The sequence below is a fragment of the Crassostrea angulata genome, chromosome 5, assembly GCF_025612915.1.
Source record: "Crassostrea angulata isolate pt1a10 chromosome 5, ASM2561291v2, whole genome shotgun sequence".
In the NCBI taxonomy this organism is placed as follows: Eukaryota; Metazoa; Mollusca; class Bivalvia; order Ostreida; family Ostreidae; genus Magallana; species Magallana angulata.
In genome coordinates, this window is record NC_069115.1 from 44,560,310 (window position 1) to 44,578,790 (window position 18,481).

Below are 18,481 nucleotides of genomic sequence, written 5' to 3' on the forward strand. Positions count from 1 at the left end.
ATGTTAAACACTTTGAAGCATTCAGAACGCAATTTTTATTATCGAATGATTTTACAATAATTACCGATTGAATGGGAATTGAAAACAGTTACATGTATCCAAAGATACAATTAATGTAGTGTTTAGACCTAAATTATCAAACATCAAACGATTATCCTCATTAAAAAGTAGAGAATACTCCTAAAATTAATTCATTCTCTATTGATTTGTATTCTTATAAGAAATATTGTAAGTCACTAAATATGGATGTGTTTGTTATATATCCTCATTTCCCACTTAATTTGTATAAAAGAAATTAACCTTTAAGCATTTTGATGATATGTTACAGAGTGCAATGGGACATTTCGAGCCCCTCTTCCATCTCTGGCTGGTAAGGATGTCACCTGTCACATCTCCAGTTCCTGCGCTGCTCTACAATGCTGTGTACAGGTCCCCATCATCAGCACCACATTCTCCACCAAACTGGAGGTGGACCCATGTAACTTCCGGATGACTGTGGAGATAGATCAGCTCAAATTCACAAAGAACCTGTTTGATTACGAATGGGGCCATGAAGAACAAGTCTGGCTCTTCGGTGTTGTCAGAATTATGTATGGTTTTTTTATTTAGAAATGAACATTCTAATATATGATTTTATGATTTGTTGGTAGAGCCTTTTGCCGGATATAAGACTCTTACGCAAAAATACCATGAAAAGTAGATCACCTCTAATTATTTTTAGGGTCATAAAACAAGAAAATGTTAGAATTACTTTGACTATTTGGTGTTGCCAGATTAAATAGATGTAATGGTATTAGAAAACTAACTACGGAGGTATACTCTAAAGAGCATCTGACTTTCATTGAATTTGAGATCAAATAATCAAAATCAATGGTCAAGTTACTTCAATTATTTTGTTGTAGACTAAGATTTGTCCCCTTAATTGCATTAATGGCACCTTTTTTCTTTATATATACTTACATTTAAGAGTTTTGTTTTATTGATTGATACATTAAGAAATGAATTGATGTTTGTATTTTGACCTCTAGAATTTTCAAGTGAATGAGTATGGATACCTGTAACCTTTACATAAGCGTAAATGTTCCAATTCATAATTGATTAAAGGCTTAGTCGCAACTAGCCGTACGTGTTTGGTGATCGTGCGTGTGCTACGGGTTTTGCAATTCGTGGCCCCCGTGGTGTAGCGTTAAAAATCGCATTAAAATGATTGCGAGTACAACATAAGACAGACGGGCGATTGACGTGCTACATGTAGTCAGAGGTGTCACGTGCTTTTTTTAAAGACGGGTTGCCACTTGCAACGTGCGATGCCCGTTGGAACCGTACTTCCGTCTTACGATTGCCTTGTACCAGACATACGTTTGCCTTGAGAAAGGCAGTAATAACATTTGCGTCGTGGATTACCTGCAAGTCAATCGTACCGACTTTTTTATGTGCCCCACGACAGCTGCACAGATAATTATTAGTTTTAACGTTAAATAAACAACATTTTTGTCTAGACACGTAATAAAGTAAAAATACTATTTACTGTTAACAAGTTAATATTGAAACGTCAAAAGAGCTCGTAGAAAAAGACTTTTATTCTGTAGTCGCTGCTTTGGTGATAAGACTAGCTAAACTGTTCGACACAAAATTAATGAAAAATGTTTTTAAAACATATTTTCATCTTTCATATCTACATGTAGTACCATAAAATATTAAAAACTTCTCTGAAATCTAGAAAGAAATTTCTGTAACAATCTAATATCAGCGAATTAACTATCAACTGATAATTTGTTTTTGTCCAATGTAATATCTTTAAATGATTTTACAACTATTTTAACTATCTGTTAAACTTCACAATATCTATAAAAAAAAAACGTTGATGAAAATTTCAGTTGAAAGAAAAAAAAAGCCACATCGAATTACTTTTCTTTTACAAAATTATTATTATCATTAAAAGGGTGATACCATTCACACTTCATACATTTTTAAAATCAAAGTATACAATTTCTTCTCTGATATTCAGATTTTGATACAATTCTGATACAATTATGAAAATGTTTTTATAAACTGATAATGGTCAAATGAGATGATAATCAATATTTTCAAACTGGAGAACGCACTCTGTTTACAAGCAAAAAAGATCTGATTAAAATCAAAGATCTTTGTGTAGCAACATCAAATTTGTCGGAGTGAATCAAAGATCTGATTTTAATCAGCTTGCAAGCAAAAATTACGATACTCACGAAGACAACAACTTCCTCCACTATAATGTGTTGGAGTTATTTTTTTTTTGTTAAGTTGGTCGTAAAAATTATTTTTGGTTTGAACATATTTTATTGTATATATAATATACAATGGGAATGACCTGCAAGCGTGTCTAAATAAAATCATACCCATTTTCGGAGTAAGAAAGGAAAAATGATTTTAGGGTGAGAACCTAGTAGACTGCAAGAACTTGTGTGTGTTCGAACCCTTTGTATATTATATATACCATAAAAAAAACAAAAATCTTATGCTTATTTCTACTTCTACTACTTTTAATATCTACTTTAATATTCAGTTCCTTCTTGTCCCGATTATTTGCTTTCCATCATTTTGTCAAAAAGAATGTATTTGTTTGTTTGATTTTGGTTTTTAAAAGGGGGAGGTTAATAATATAGCCTTTCATTTGATTTTTGATGAATAGTAAAACTGTTGATTCTCTTATCTTTATAGAGATCTTTTTGTTAATAAAATCTTTATGGGCAATTCGCACGCACAATGAGCAATTGGTGTTTGCTTGACCTAAGTGTGACGAACGTTTGATTCATTTGTTGATGATGAACACATGCGACTTGCAGTCAACGTACGTATTACACCAGGAACAAGTTAGATCTCCTAACGTCGTTCGTGCAATTCGAATCGTATAGTCATCTTACGAGTTCCTAGAATGAAGCGCAAGTGCAGCGTAAGTTTTCAGATCTCGCAAGGAAACCGTGGGATTGTTGTGCATGGCCAACAGCCACCATGTGCGCTTACAGGAAGCATATGTCCTTCCAAAATCGTAAGATGCACTTGCATGTGTCGAAAGATTTTCATTAAAGTCCACCCCTAGACGGCCCGTAGGAGCACGTACGACTTGTTATGACTAAGGCTTAAAACAACTTTATATCAATGCATTAATAATTGTCATGTATTTAAAATTCAGCAATGAATTAGTTAATGAGTGTTAAATACATGTTTCGGAAATGTTTCCTTCTAGCAATTAAAATCAAAAAGAATTAAAATGAATCTTTTTTCTATATAATTATTTCGAATATATACTGGTCTAATATAGAATAATTTGTTACAGTTTCTGCATATATAAAAAGTGTAAACTGTCCTAAGGTATGCCATTCTCGTACAAAATAGATAGAAATTTCAATTTGGTAAGCAGAATTAAATTATTTTTATAGATTCAGTGTGTTTGATTTACACTACGAAGGATACTACATAATGAATCTAAACCTAGAGGTTTGTCTGGAAGCTGCTAAAGTACCTTTGTGTGAAGCAGCAATACAACCCCTAAAGGACTTTTATCTACCAAAGAAACTCTGCCAATGGGACGCACCGTTTAGCATTCAAGGTTTTACGAATTAATATTTTTGCATGTTTTCTAAGTGTTTCTATATATATATCATTATTTATAGTTACATGTAACATCAACGTCTTTGAATATTCATTTTAAAGAAAACCTTCAATAACGACATAATTCATTTGTAGGATTTTCACTTGCTGCATGGCAGATAGCAGAAGGTGTTGCCAACACAATACCTATAGACAGCAGTGTGGTGGATAACCTCCTCTCTGATCTGAATGTTGCTGCCCTTGTTTCCTCTCCACCCTGCTCATGGACTGACAATGACTATTTAAATGCCATTACAAATTTCCAGCAATGTAAGTTCTAAGTTTTGCTCATAAATGAAGAAAATATACATACATGTATACTTAGGTTTGATGCTATAATTTTAAAATGTTTAACAGAAAATTAAAGAATTTTAAGTTATAAAGGTATGCATGCATTATATAGAAATCAAATCATAAAACTATAATCACAATCGTATTCGTACATAATGTATATTAACTTGTTACATTTCAGATTGCCCTGAAGCCGTACAAACGTCTCTGTCCTCCATAACTGACCGGGCCCTGTGTACTGTATCCTCCTCCTGCACCAACATCAGGTGCTGTGTCAACATTCCTCTGTTGAACAGGACATTTGAAGTAGGAATGGAGCTCGACTACTCCTACATGTCCCTCAGAGTGTATGTAGAGAAAATGACCAGAAGACAGTCCCTGATTGGTTATCAGTTTGGACAGGAGGAAACCCTGAGTGTTCATGGAGTCTTTAAATTAAGGTTTGATATTGCGTATTTTTAAAATATATTTCAACCAACAGAAGAAAAAAATAACTTTATGTAATTGATGCATTTTCATGTTTCAGTTACAAGTTAAACAACTTGGAAGATGGAAATCTTCTTGATATGAGTTTAAGAGCAGAAGCAAGCTTTAATGATGGTGGACCTTGTGCAGTCAATCTTCGAATTCTACACAATGCATTGATACCAAAATTGAATAGGAAATGGTTTTCTCAACATAAATCTAGGGGTATAAAATGTAGATCTATATACTATGTTATTTGCTTTTCAAACTGCTCAAAAGGTTAATTTCTCGATGCACATAATAAATGTAGATATTTTGATGATTAAGATTTATATTATAAGCATTCTTATTATTTACTTTCATGAATCTTCACACAGACTTTTCACTAAGTAAATGGAAAGTTGAAAAATCAGTAACTGGACCGTTAGAACGTTATCAGATAAGTGAATTGTTGGAGATGCTCAGCTTACAACCTTACATGAAATCCTCACCCTGCAGCAGACAACAGGCAACGTATAGCAATGCTGGCGCCAATGGTTGGCAGAATGGTAATTATCTTATTATTGTGTATGAGTGGGACACACATCAGCAGATGTGAACATAGTTTTCATTTATTTTTATATATTCTCTCCTCATTTGTACAAATAACATTTAACGATACCGTACAAAAGTAATGAAGCAACCATATTTTAATATATTGTTATGCTATGACCCGAAATACAACATGTCGTATTGAAATTGTACTAGAATTTATATTGTGGATATTGAAAAAGCTCTTTTATTTCGTAAAATTATACAATTGTCAACTCTTTGCTGCCTCGTTGAGTGTAACTATCATTGCTTCTTTGGTAGTATCAGTCAGTAGAAATATCAAGCTGTATTACAGCATTTCATACCAGATTTCATGTTTATGATGCCTTGGTGTTTATATGAATTTCTTAGATTGTACAAATGTGGACTCCTTTCTGCCTCTTGAACTGTATCCACTTACCTGTCACCTTGACAATACCTGTACTAAGGTCTCCTGCTGTGTTGACTCACCTGTCATAAACTCCACCTTTGAGGTCGTGATGGACGTTGACCCCTGTAACAGAATGTTGTATTTGGGAATAGAAAACTTAAAGATTCTGATTCCTTTTAAGGAAATTAAATGGGGTAAAATTAATGTTTAGAGAGTGTGAACATAAATATTGAAAGTTTAAAATTTTACACAAAAATTATATATACTTATTTGAATTTTGTTTTGTAGGCACCAAAAACCAGTTCTATCTCCACAGCGTGATAAGACTAGAGTAAGTGAATGAGCCCTATTCAAGTCATCAATAAAATAAAATAAAAATTTAAAATTTAAATCAAATTCTAAATATAGATACCTGTTATTTTAAATGTTTGGATAATGACAAAACTTTTGTACCTAGTTATTTAGATATGATTGTGTTTAATTTGCCTAACATTAAAATGCTTATCTTTTATAAAATATTGTAAAGATTTTTTGCGATGCTTATTTATTCCAAGTACAAAGTTGAACCTCCCTGTCTTTCAGTTATCTGGTTTATTGTCAAGTTTGGTATTTTGGTTATGTAACTTTTTACATAGTTTGCATAGAGTAAAAGTAGACCTCTCGAGTCTTAATTAATAGCCATTCGTTTAAACAAAAAACATGATTTCATATTCAATATTACCAAAATATATCTTATTTCCATCAAATCAAACGAACCACACTTGAGCAGAGGAGTTTAAAATGTGTTAAACTTAAGTAACAAGTTATTTTTTCAACTTGTGTTAAACAAATAAAAAACATCGTTTTTTAAATCGCAAAATATGTTCAGTTAGAGATATCTTTAATGAATTAATAGTTCACATGCTATTTCCTCAACAATTTTCCTAATCCTAATATATTGTACATACAAGTTTATATATCACATTACCATATGTAGTCAAATATTGGTATACGTACATCAAATTACTACAACTTTCCTTTCACTTTTTGAATTGAGTTTGGGTTCTACGTGGTATGTAAAGTACTGAATATATCAGTAAAACTATAGCTATTCTCCATTTTAAGTTTCTTTTCAGAATTCTTTTTATTTAGTTTCTTTGCTTTAATGTGTTCAAGTTAAAACCCCACCGTATATAAATGTTTAAAGCACTAGATAATTCCAATAAAACGCTCAGTACTATTAAACATTGCAAAAATTTCGGGATCAGCTAATGCACACTGGTCATTTGAAATATACGACGTATACAATATGACTCTCATTTGTTTTTCATGAAAGTCATAACTAACACATGTTTTTATCTACCAACATTATTTATTGTTTGTTGTTATGTAAAGTTTTATTTGGTGAAAATGTATTTTTGTTACCTGATTTTCAAAAAAGTATATTTTGTCACCTACATGTAGGTGCAAAGCAACGTTTTAACATGTCATCATGACAGAGCATGCATAGTTTACCAAAATACCACATCTTTGTTTTAATCTTATTATATTGTGCCTATCCCAAATTTTAAAGCATTTGAACATTTCTATTGTTACTTTCTAAAACTTTTCTATACGACTTGATATCTTATCTGGTCACAACTGATCGAGAATCAAATGTCAAATCTTTAATGTTTTTTAAAATATTTTCGTAACCTTTGTTTCGTTTACAATAGGGAAATCCTTCAACATCCTTTAACCAAATATTTACAGAAAAACATTTTTTCTTTCACTCTGTTCAATATCCAAACTACAATGTATGCTATCCAACAAATATTATGAAAACACAAATACGGGAATAAATTTTGACAAATTACCTAAAAGTGTTTGCATCATCCGGTCTGTTTACAATGTGCATCGATTTTTTCCTTCGTTGAAGTCATATATGTTTCAACTTTCTCTGCTCAATGGCGTTGGGCGAAATCATCTTTTTAATCCATTTTAATGTTGACGATATGCTTTTAACGACTTATGTTCAAGGAAACAATGTATTCCATCATAATTTGGTACATGTAACATGGTCACAGTATTCAATTTGAGATTTTAATATCATTTGGTTTTTGGCCCAATTTACAAATATACGAGCGCCGATGAAACGTGGTTTATTGTTTGCATAACACTAAAATTTGGCGTGCTCTGTGACTTCTTTTTTGCAATTTTAAATGTTTTTAATCATAAGATATAAAGAAAAATTTTTTTAGTTCCCATTGATTGAAGCTATTGCTGAATTATGTTAACAAAGTTTTATGATAATATGAAAACCAGGTCCCATGGACGAGAGTTCTTGAAAACCGTTTTATAAATTCGTAAAACCAAAGATCAACGTTTATAAAGTATACTTTTGATTATTTGTACATGTTTTGTTCTTTAATTTTTCAGATACATCATTTATGATTTGTACACTCAAGATTTTTTCCTTACTGATTTACAACTCTCGGTCTGTTGGGAGAGTTACAAGGATTGCGTGTTAACAGCAACCATTTTTCAGAACACATTATTACCAAAAAGAAAATGTATTGGAGAATTTGGCTTTGAAAATTCCTGTAAGTAATCACATTGTGAAAAAGCATGTATACTTTCAGATGATACAGCTCTCTTCTTCCCTTTCTTCACTAATAATGATGATAATAGATAATGACAATGATATTGCAGTGTCTCTTTACAACTACCCTTTTAAAACACAAAACAATTGAATGGTGCCGTGTATATCTTTTCTTTTAATAATCATTTAAATTTTAGCATTTTCGCTGACGTCTTATGGATCCTCACATGATTTAGACCTCAACAATATCTCAGAGATTGGTTTGATTTACCTTTATGATTATATTGGCATATCCACATATTTATTGCCTAAAACATGTAACAGATCAAGTGAACACTTTCAACCTGCAAGAAAGGGATGGAAAATTGGTACGTATTGTAATCTCTTGCAATCTTGATCATATAAATTGGGATGTCCGTCAGATTGTACAGTTATGGGTCAAAAATGTAAAGATTTTTTGAACTGACTTGTTTTGCCATACACTTTACACAACTGCTGTCAAAATACACAAAGCAATTAATATGAAGTTTTACATGATGCTTTGTTTGCAATTTGTGCAAACACGTACAAAAAATGCACTTTTGATTCACTTAGAACTGAGCAGTGCAGACTATAATCAAAAATGTAAAAATCTTAAGAAATATGATATGAGGTCATTGATGTCCACCTTCAGTCATTTGTTGAAAAAAGGTTGAATTTTCGCATTTTATACTTAAAGCTTTGTCCAGAAATAGTGTACCAAATTCTTATCAATCAGAATGAAATCTATATTTAGAACAAGAAAACCCCAGCCTACTCCTAGATATCCTGTGTCTATGAAGGCATTTTGACGTTACATTTTTATAGAAAAAAGATATATATCAATTCAAACTATCTATGGGGATTCTCTATTTTAGCCCCAAATTTATCTATTTAGTTTTTCATGTCTAAATTAAAGTAAATTGTTTTAAGAAGGAAGGAGGGGTCCAAAATTTCATCTTCTATAAAAAAAATATACATATTCAATTTTAATGAAATAATTTAATTACTTTAATTTCCTACATAGACAGATACAAATATATTTTTGCGAAGACTAATTGTTTCTGACACCCAATTTAAGAATAGGGTACGTAGTTTGACAACCGAAATGTGCAAGATTAACTTGTTTTCAACAAATGGTTTAGAGTAGACACCAGTGACCTTAATTATATAATTTCATATTTTTAATTGTTCAATTGAAGTCGGCAACTGCGCAGTTAAAATTATTTTTAAATGCGTGCGCGATTTGTAAAGAAAACAACATGCAAACATTATGTTTATATGTATCTTTTAACAACTGTTTTGTTCAGATTTTGTCCTAAACAGGTCACTTAACTACCGGTAAAAATTATTTGTTCGCCAATGCATGCAATTTTCAAACCTTTGAACATTTTTTTTCGTTTGTTTAGAACATATTTAAAGCATCATTGTAACTTTTTTGATTAGTTTTTAAAAATTAAACTATACGTTTCAAAAAAGTTGAATCATATTTATTTTTATACAGTCATATTTATAGAGATTTTCAATGTAGAAACAGAACGAAGAAATGGCTTTCATTCAAGCGTTGGTTCATGAATATGGTAGAATCTTTTTTTGTTTTACAACAATCTTGATTATATCTTCTTTTTTACCGAATACAGAGTGTCCTGCTGAAGCTTATCTTCCTATATTACCTGATACTGTAAACTGTCACCTGACCTCAAACTGTACAAGTATTACGTGCTGTATGGAGGTCACAAGGCTGATGTCCCGCCCAGTGACCTTTCACCTTTCTTTGGACAGCTGCAGTTGGACCATCAGCTATGGAATAGACAGTTTTGTTATTGAACCAACAGTTATGTACAACTTTGAATTTGATGTGTGGCATGAATTTTGGATGAAAGGAATTTTTAGACTTAAGTACGTTTTATCAATAGACACTATGCGTTTTCTTTATGAAATCTGACACTTTTAACATGAATTATAAAAGAGTTTTTAAATTTAAGAAAATTATATTTTTTCAAAATTTCTTCATAGATTTTTGGTCAACTATCTAAATGGAATAAGTCGATTCCGTGTCAGTTTACATATCATGACTTGTTTTGAGAGTGCAGCATCGTGTGATCAGGATATACTTGTACTGAACAATACACTTTTGCCTAAATCAGTGTGCAATTTTGCCTTGGGAACACCCTTAAAAGGTACTTTATATTGCAGACAATGGTTTATTTATTTCAACTCTTTGATTAAAAGTTTCCTTCTTTTTAATCAGTCCTAATTTTTTATGAGAAAAAAAATTGCATTGTTGTTTCATTTTGTCAGGTGAGTTAGTTATGTTTTTGTCATATTAGAAAATATTTTCTCTACACATTTTTATTTGATATCCATGATATCCAGGAGTCTAAAAAGGAATGAATCATTGTAGATTTTTCCTTAAGCCATTGGAAAGCAGAGAGAAAATTTTCAAGTATGGATAGTCATAGCATTGCTATACTAGAGGAAGAATTAGGACTGTTTGGATATTTTTATCCCAAAAATCAAAGCTGTGATAAAACTGGTAAATTCTCTGCCTCATCAGGATGGACAAATAGTAAGTTTTCCAAAAAAAAAAAACACACAATAAGGATTGAACAATTTCAAATGATATTTGAACAGTGTTATACATCCTATGTTTAAAAGAAAAACAAGATTAGGTTAACTTTTTGTAAAATAAGAAAAAGGAGTTCTATTTGGTGTTAAGTTAGTGAATATTTATCCTTTAAATGTTTATTTACTGATATTGGTTTAAAGTCTTATTAAAGTATTTTTTTTCAAATTCAGATTGCCCAGTGACATTAGCCTCATCTTTGCCATACATAAATGGACCATTTTCCTGTATTCTGGGGGACACATGTTCTGACATTACCTGCTGTCTAAATGTTGAGCCACTCTCTACATACTTAACTATTAGAGTTAGTCTAGAATACTGTCAGGACAAAATCACCATCACAGTGGACAAGTTTCAAGCTGAAATGAAAGTCAGCAAAATCATTGCCTCGGGTAATGTATGGAACTGTGATATCGCTATTATGATACAGAAGAAAAGTATATTTTTGTGTTTGAATTTTTGTTTAATATGCAGGACAACATGTTTAAAATTAAAGAAAATAAAATATTAATGAACTTAATCAGGATATCATTACCAATATTGACACATCAAAAGTTAAGCAAGACCAAATTATGATTATCTTTTGATTTTAGAACAAGAGGAACTTATTCAACTCGGAAAAATTTACAAGTTAAAGTGAGTAAATGATGAGTTGGTATCATTGAGATATGTATACACAAATACATGTATTTCAATTTATGATACTCATGTTTTAGATATGTCTTTTTTTTCTTTGGTCTGTCGCAAATACTTTACAACTTATATCTGAAAAGCAATGGTTTGTTTTTCTGAGAGATTTGATTCATATGTTGCTTAAGGCAAGTAATGTAATTGAACTTATTTATTTCTGGTCATAAGTATACATATATATGTGCTACATCTGCTGTACTCGTTTGACCGATTTGCTGATAGCCCTTGGCTTTATTACAAAGATAATTACTGAACTCAATCATGCGTTTGATATTACAAGTACATGATATCCATTAACAATTATATTACTGATAACGTCTTGTTATAGTTTAGTGACTGATTTTTGTATTGAATATTAAAATCGAAGATAAATCGTTTTTGTACTTTTGATTTCATTTTATTATGCAAGACTGTTTGTTGAGGACCTCCCATACTCCAACCAATATGTGGTCAGTGTCTCCATTGCATCATGTTGGGAAGGAGCTCAGTCCTGTTTGGTGTATACCGTTCTCTCCAACACCAGGCTGCCTAAGTCTTTGACAAAACCATACTGTAACTGGAAGGGAGAGTATGAAGACCCAGGTAAAGATCTGTGGTTTATTCTGTATATGGTATTATAATGTACATGTATATGTAATTCTATCCAAGAGCAAATGATCAATGGAAAAAAATATGTTTAACTAATGCAATAATGTAACTACACATATTAAATGATAATATTAATTATGATAGAAAATTCATCATATGCATTTTTTTAGACTTTTCACTGACCACCTGGTTATCTTCCACTGGACACCCAGACACCACACCACTGACAGGTGTGGCCTTACAGAATCTCATGGAGCATCTACAGCTCAGCAGATTCAAGGCAGACAACTGTGATCAGACATCAGCTCCATATGAACCAAGGGACAGTAATGGATGGAACAGCAGTAAGAATCTAATAATAAATGAATTCTAAAATGGTACATTGAGAACTACTAGTAATTTATCTATTAAATGAAACTTCTGATTTATTTCTATTTAGCCTGTGCTAGTCTCCCGGACTTGTTACCACTTCCTGGAACTGTTGCTTGTCATCTGTCCAGTTCCTGTACAGCATTGGACTGTTGTGTGTCCAGCAGTAAGCTAGGACAGAGCTTCAGGGCATACTTAGATGTTGACCCCTGTACATCCCGAATCACTGTTGGTATTGATGACTGGACATTTACTGAGCTTTCTGAGGAAACCATCAAAATGCTTAACACTGGTGAGTTGAATAATTATTGAAGTTTTTATGCAAGACACAAGATGGGACTTAACCTTTTGCTCAGCTTTTATGTGAAACTGAATGAAATTTCACATTCTTTGAACAGAATTTCAAAGAAGTATATGGATGAAGGGAGTTGTAAGAATGGAGTAAGTATAGTTCTTTAATATTGCTCTTAATTTAGTATTAACTGTTTTGTGTTAGATATAGTAAAACCACAACTACAGTTGACTGTAAGTAATTTGCTTTGAAATACATTGCATCTATTGACCCAACTTCAATTATGTCAGTGTTCGTTTCACAGTATGACTATGAAGAATTTGTGGCATGCCAGCAAATATCTAGTGAATTTGAAGATCAGTATTTGCTTAGACAGCCATAGCACATGTGATATAACCAATCTGACAATCTTTCAAAACACACTGCTTCCAAAGACAAAATGCAATTTTATCCAAACCTTACCTGATGGTGAGTATTTTTAATTCTATTGTTGGAGATCTTTTATTTTATATGTATAACAGCGTGTTATTGGTCAGGAAATTTGCAGAAATAAAACAACAATGTTCAAACTTTTCATTTTATAATTTTTTTAGCTCCACTGAGCTGAAACTTTAAATGTGCATACAGAAATAATTAAGTTTGTTCTCACTTCTGTAAAAAAAAATTTAAATATGCAAATAATGTAAAATGCTCTTTTATTATTATTATTTTATTTGAAAGAGATGATATGCTTATTTGTGAATTACCGCTTATATTTTTAATACAGGATTTTCTCTCGTGACTTGGAAGATGAACCATTCTCTTGGTCCCCATGAAACACTGTCAGACATCATGAAAGCCAGGCTTGTTGACCATCTAGGTTTATCAGGTTACAGAAAACAAAGAAAGTGTAGCAGGAACAGTTCACCCTATTGGCCAACTTACAATGGATGGAAAGAGGGTAGGACTACATGAAGCCACGTTTAAGTTCACATAGTGAATTCTTGTTTTAAATGACTCTATCAAGTTTATTGTACAGAATAAGTAATATATTTTTTACCAATGTGTCTTTCTTATAAATATATATATTATACTTAATGATATCACTTACGCGGTCTGTGACTTGCAGAGTGTAGGCTACCAGGCCTTCCATACAACCTGGAAAAGAAGACATACTGTCAGCTCCACACAACCTGTACCTCTATAACCTGCTGCACAGAGGACACAGAGCTACAGACCACCATCTCTTGGTTCATTCATGTCGACTCCTGTCATTTCAAACTCAGCATTGGAATAGAGGAATGGAATGCAGAGTTCTCACTGATTGACTTCAGATTTGGTGATTTTTTCGAAGAATTTGTTTCTTATATATTGAAATTATTTTTTCTGGTTTTTAAACTCATCACTTATTACTATCTTTTTAATAGGTCAACGTCGGATTTTTCAACTTGCTGGAGTATACAGAATAGGGTAGGTCAAAGTCAGCAGTTAATTTCTTTGATAAATAACATTGATAAAGTCCTAAATCTTCCTTATAAAATAATTTGCACGGTTTCAGCTTTATGATGTTTGACCTTCCTGTGGACTCCCACTACATGCTGAGTGTTAACATCAGTGTGTGCTATGAACCAGATCAGTGTATTCTAACAGAAAGTGTACTCCAGGACACGATGCTTCCTAAACCACTCTGTGACTTCAAAACCACTACCTATGACATACCTGGTAAGAAGTCGTGTACATAACTCCCCTACATAAATTATAATGACAAATTTGATACAGTGAGGATAAAAAAGTACACGTCTAACTTATGTTTTGAAAATAGGTTTCTCACTGACATCCTGGACAAGTGAGAGACATTTGCAAGCAGCCTCCTTACCAAATTATGGTCTCACTGAGTTGTATGAAGATCTGGGCCTGGGAATGTTTGTTAAAGAAAGTTCTTGTAGTGGAAGCGCAAATTTCAGCTCTCTCATTAATGGATGGGCAAAAGGTAATTGTGTGTTGTAAATATAGCAGAAATAAAGTTGTTGCAACAAATATATAATATATGCGTGCATCTGATAAGATTTGCACTTTCAATGCTCATCATGTAAAGCATTTACTACGTGAAGTTTATTTCTATGGTCACCTATATTGTAAACGTTTTATTACATCATTTGTTTTTGTATAAGACAGACTTATAAATTGATAGAGTTACTTTTTCCATTTCCAACAGACTGTCCCCTTAAAATTACAACAGATGACTTACCACCAAGATTGGGCTGCTACATCCCATCCTCATGTACTGCTGTGTACTGCTGCCTCAATGCTTCTGTCCCCTTTAGGAGATCCCTGTCGGCATTTCTTGACATTGATCCATGCAATCAAAGATTACTGATTGGCATTGAAAATTTCATTCACTCGATTTCCCTGTATGATATTGTGTTTGGTACGTGTCTTGTATTTATAATTTTTATCAAAAATAATTTCAGATATGCCAAATAGTGATCAGATTTATTGTCCACTACAAAAGCTTAAAGCAAACTGAAAATAATTTTATGTGGTAACTTTGATTAATTGAATCCTGCATAACAACACAATCAGATTAGATATGAACAACTCACAATAATTGGTAGTGAATTTTCGTTCACTATTTTTAAGATTCAAAAGTTTTAAGAACTAACAGAAAATTCTTGACTTGAGTCACATTAAACATTTTAGTTGGAGGATTTTAATTTGGCTAATTTGTGCTTGTTATTTATATTGATTTATATGTACCAATCCAAATAGTTATTCATTTTATTGACAGATATATTTCTCAGTATATTTCTTTTTGTCATTTAAATCAGTCGATTCGATCAGCTTCACCATAGAAGTTATAGATGCAAACTAAGTATTTGATGCATTTTTAAAATAAAATATCTATCACAATGTAAATTAAATATTCTGTACATACACATTTTTAATCAAAGAACGATGTTTGTGTAATTTGTTTCCGGTTTTCAGATCAAGAGATTTTTTACTACCTGAAGAACGCCATCAGAATGAGGTAGTTGGTTTGTTCTACAATTAATGAACAACATTTGAAGATTGCAAAACTGTATCCCCTGAATGTTTACTTTTATGAGTTGTTTGAATACCAGGTCATGTTTTGTTTATATGCTTTGTAGATATACAGTGTTTGACTTGACTGCAGAGAGACAGTATCAGGTCACCCTTCACGTTGGCCTCTGTCTTGAAGCACACAGTTCATGTATATTTGAAACCACTGTGTTCAAAAATACATTGCTTCCTAAGAAAGTATGTAAGCTGTACTCAGGATTTGCTCATGCAAGTAAGTCCAACTATATATGACATATCTATACAGTTACTGTATAATAATCTGGTTGCAATTAATTGATATTATTCCAAGTGTAATAAAGAATGCTAAAATAAATAAAAATATGGACTATGTATTTAATGAAATGACTCTTTAGTAAAGATATCTTGTAAACACGAACACATATTTGGAAGTATTATAGAGAAAAGAAAAAATAGTAAGCATGGGGTCTAATATTGCTTAAGTAACTTCCAATATACACCGGCAGTGATGTACATGTAAAAGGAATCCATCATACTGCTTCATTTCAGATTATTAACATGGACAATTTTTCAGTTGAAATGTATGTCTCTATGCATATACATTTTTCCAACATAGATCAATTTGTATATCTTGAAACTGATATTAACCTCTATTTCATTATTGTGACAGACTTCTCATTGATTCAATGGAAGGCAGAAAATGGTCTTGTTAGTTTATCAGAAGGAGACAGTCATCTACTTCAAGAGGAATTGAGAATTTCTCAGTACCTGTGGACATATGGTTGTTCGAGAGAATCAGATGACTTCATCCCTCATACCAACTACTGGAAAGATGGTAACTACCTTAGCTTAAAAACAAACTAGATCAAACACGATGAAGTTATTTATTATTAACAAGAAATTAAGGTCGTAAGCTTACACTTTTGGTGACATTTTCAGTTTGTGGGACAGTACAAGGCATTAGACAGTTCACAGCATCCGACCAGATCTCCTGCTACCTGGCCTCTAACTGTACAATGCTCACCTGTTGTATGTTTGACCCTGTCTTGTCTAGAAATGTACAGGTCAAGTTGAATATCGATTCCTGTAGTTTCAACATGCGAGTAGAGATTGAAAAACTTCGTTTTGACATTAGCTTGCTAGATTTTAAATGGGGTAAGTGTTTTACAAATTTTTGTTAATTTTCTAGCTGTAAGATAAGTAAAAATGATGGAAAATGTTTATTAAAGAATAGTGTTGTAATGCATATGTCTGCATCTATTATTAGGAGAAGAGGTAAAAGTGGACATATATGGAGTGTATGTATTAAGGTAAATAACATGTTTTGGAAGTTATAAGTTACTGTTAAGTCCAAACAGGAACATTTTCCGCTATCATTTCTAATGAAACTTGTTATCTGGATAATGCTTTAGTGAATATTTTATTGAAATTTGTGTGCATGTCCCTAATCTAATGCAAGTGATGAAAAATTGCTTGTTCGGAGTTTTTATGGAAGATATCAGAATCAAAACATAAGTGGGAACTTAACATTCCTCTTTGTATAATATTTCATTGTTGCAGTATGTTGATGGAAAATTTCTACAATGATCACAAGTATCTTCTGAGTCTGAACATAAGCCAGTGTTATGAACCAGATAGCTGTGGTGTCCAGCAAGTAGTGCTAAAAAACTCAGTCATTCCCAAAGCTGTGTGTGATTGGTCCATGGATTATCTCATTAAGGGTTTGTACTATTATCAGAGAATGTGACATGAAAAATAGGTGACCCATTACATATTATTTGGATGCTTACGTGTATAATATTGTTAAATATGTTGTTAAGTAATCCATTAAAGAACTCCTGTTGTATACCCAAGATACAGGGGATATAATATTTTCACCTGATACTCGGTTTGTCAGTCCTGATTGGTTTCAATATGTCAGAGCAACCTCAAAAAGCCACTGCCCTTAATTCAAAAAGACTTTATAAGTAACAGTGACATATTTTGTAAACGCCTATTTGCAGAAAATTCTTATTCTATTTCTAGTGTGAAATTTTACCTTCTTTGATATTGGAAGTCCAACCTGTATTGATATTCTGATATGATGATTTTTGGGAGTTGATTTTAATCAACTCTCCTATGCAGTCACTCTGGCAAACCGAAAGTGAAACAGTGTTTGGACCTAAGCACAAATCATCACCGCTGACAAATCTTAGTTCTTGAATATAATAGAAAAATTCGACGTAATGTATGCTGAAGCACTGTTTTTCAAGGAAACTTATCTATAAACACTTTGAAAATAGTAAGATTTTATATAATACGAACAATTTACATATATATGTAGTCTCGTGTATCCCTAATCCCTTTGCCAGAGTTTATATAGTCTCGTTCAACCAAAAGCTCGACTGTCTCCGTAAATCTCCGACAAACAGAGAGGCTCTCTTGCTTGTCGGAGATTAACGGAGACAGCTGAGCGTTTGGTTGAACGAGACTGGAGTTCAATATCAATAGTGCTTGGATCCATACAATTTTTAGAATTGTTTCGATTACTAATACATAGTTTTAGATCTATCTTTAAATATTACACAACATGATTCATATGGGGTTTCTCTAAATTCTTGTGTGAAAAGTCTAATTAAAATTCATGTTATAAAAAAGTGCGTAATTTAAATACAGACTAGAAACTAATTGCCACGCAAGATAAGTTGATTTTAAAATAAATTATAATCGATAATATCAACTCCCGTCAGTACTTCAGTACTTTGATTCTAGAAGTCATTCCGCCTTGATCAAGTAGATTTTTTTTAAACATTTTAGCTCACCTGAACCAATAGCTCATTGAACTAACCACTTCTTGTCAGGCGTCCGTCTGCCTGTGTGCAATTTTTTTCCGTTTTACCTCTTCCACAGAACCACTGGGCTAATTTCAACCAAATACTCTTTTGGATGCAAGCTCTTTTAAATAAAGGGTCT

At 32.4% G+C, this 18,481-nt stretch overlaps 1 protein-coding gene across 1 annotated transcript in view; it reads left to right on the plus strand.

Annotated features, from left to right (window-relative positions):
- LOC128183252 (uncharacterized) overlaps nt 1-18,481 on the plus strand; it is a 181,761-nt gene that overhangs the window by 100,981 nt on the left and 62,299 nt on the right. Inside the window, exons 96-127 of the mRNA XM_052852197.1 lie at nt 329-590; nt 3,420-3,589; nt 3,727-3,900; nt 4,103-4,361; nt 4,448-4,611; nt 4,764-4,934; nt 5,329-5,541; nt 5,636-5,678; nt 7,745-7,908; nt 8,105-8,275; nt 9,566-9,824; nt 9,942-10,105; nt 10,330-10,494; nt 10,725-10,943; nt 11,145-11,187; nt 11,651-11,823; nt 12,000-12,173; nt 12,269-12,490; nt 12,597-12,639; nt 12,795-12,958; nt 13,257-13,430; nt 13,599-13,808; nt 13,897-13,939; nt 14,028-14,191; nt 14,292-14,459; nt 14,685-14,897; nt 15,455-15,497; nt 15,619-15,782; nt 16,200-16,364; nt 16,469-16,684; nt 16,797-16,839; nt 17,090-17,250. Coding sequence (XP_052708157.1) covers nt 329-590; nt 3,420-3,589; nt 3,727-3,900; nt 4,103-4,361; nt 4,448-4,611; nt 4,764-4,934; nt 5,329-5,541; nt 5,636-5,678; nt 7,745-7,908; nt 8,105-8,275; nt 9,566-9,824; nt 9,942-10,105; nt 10,330-10,494; nt 10,725-10,943; nt 11,145-11,187; nt 11,651-11,823; nt 12,000-12,173; nt 12,269-12,490; nt 12,597-12,639; nt 12,795-12,958; nt 13,257-13,430; nt 13,599-13,808; nt 13,897-13,939; nt 14,028-14,191; nt 14,292-14,459; nt 14,685-14,897; nt 15,455-15,497; nt 15,619-15,782; nt 16,200-16,364; nt 16,469-16,684; nt 16,797-16,839; nt 17,090-17,250 — 5,181 coding nt within the window. The remainder of the gene's footprint in view (nt 1-328; nt 591-3,419; nt 3,590-3,726; nt 3,901-4,102; nt 4,362-4,447; nt 4,612-4,763; nt 4,935-5,328; nt 5,542-5,635; nt 5,679-7,744; nt 7,909-8,104; nt 8,276-9,565; nt 9,825-9,941; nt 10,106-10,329; nt 10,495-10,724; nt 10,944-11,144; nt 11,188-11,650; nt 11,824-11,999; nt 12,174-12,268; nt 12,491-12,596; nt 12,640-12,794; nt 12,959-13,256; nt 13,431-13,598; nt 13,809-13,896; nt 13,940-14,027; nt 14,192-14,291; nt 14,460-14,684; nt 14,898-15,454; nt 15,498-15,618; nt 15,783-16,199; nt 16,365-16,468; nt 16,685-16,796; nt 16,840-17,089; nt 17,251-18,481) is intronic.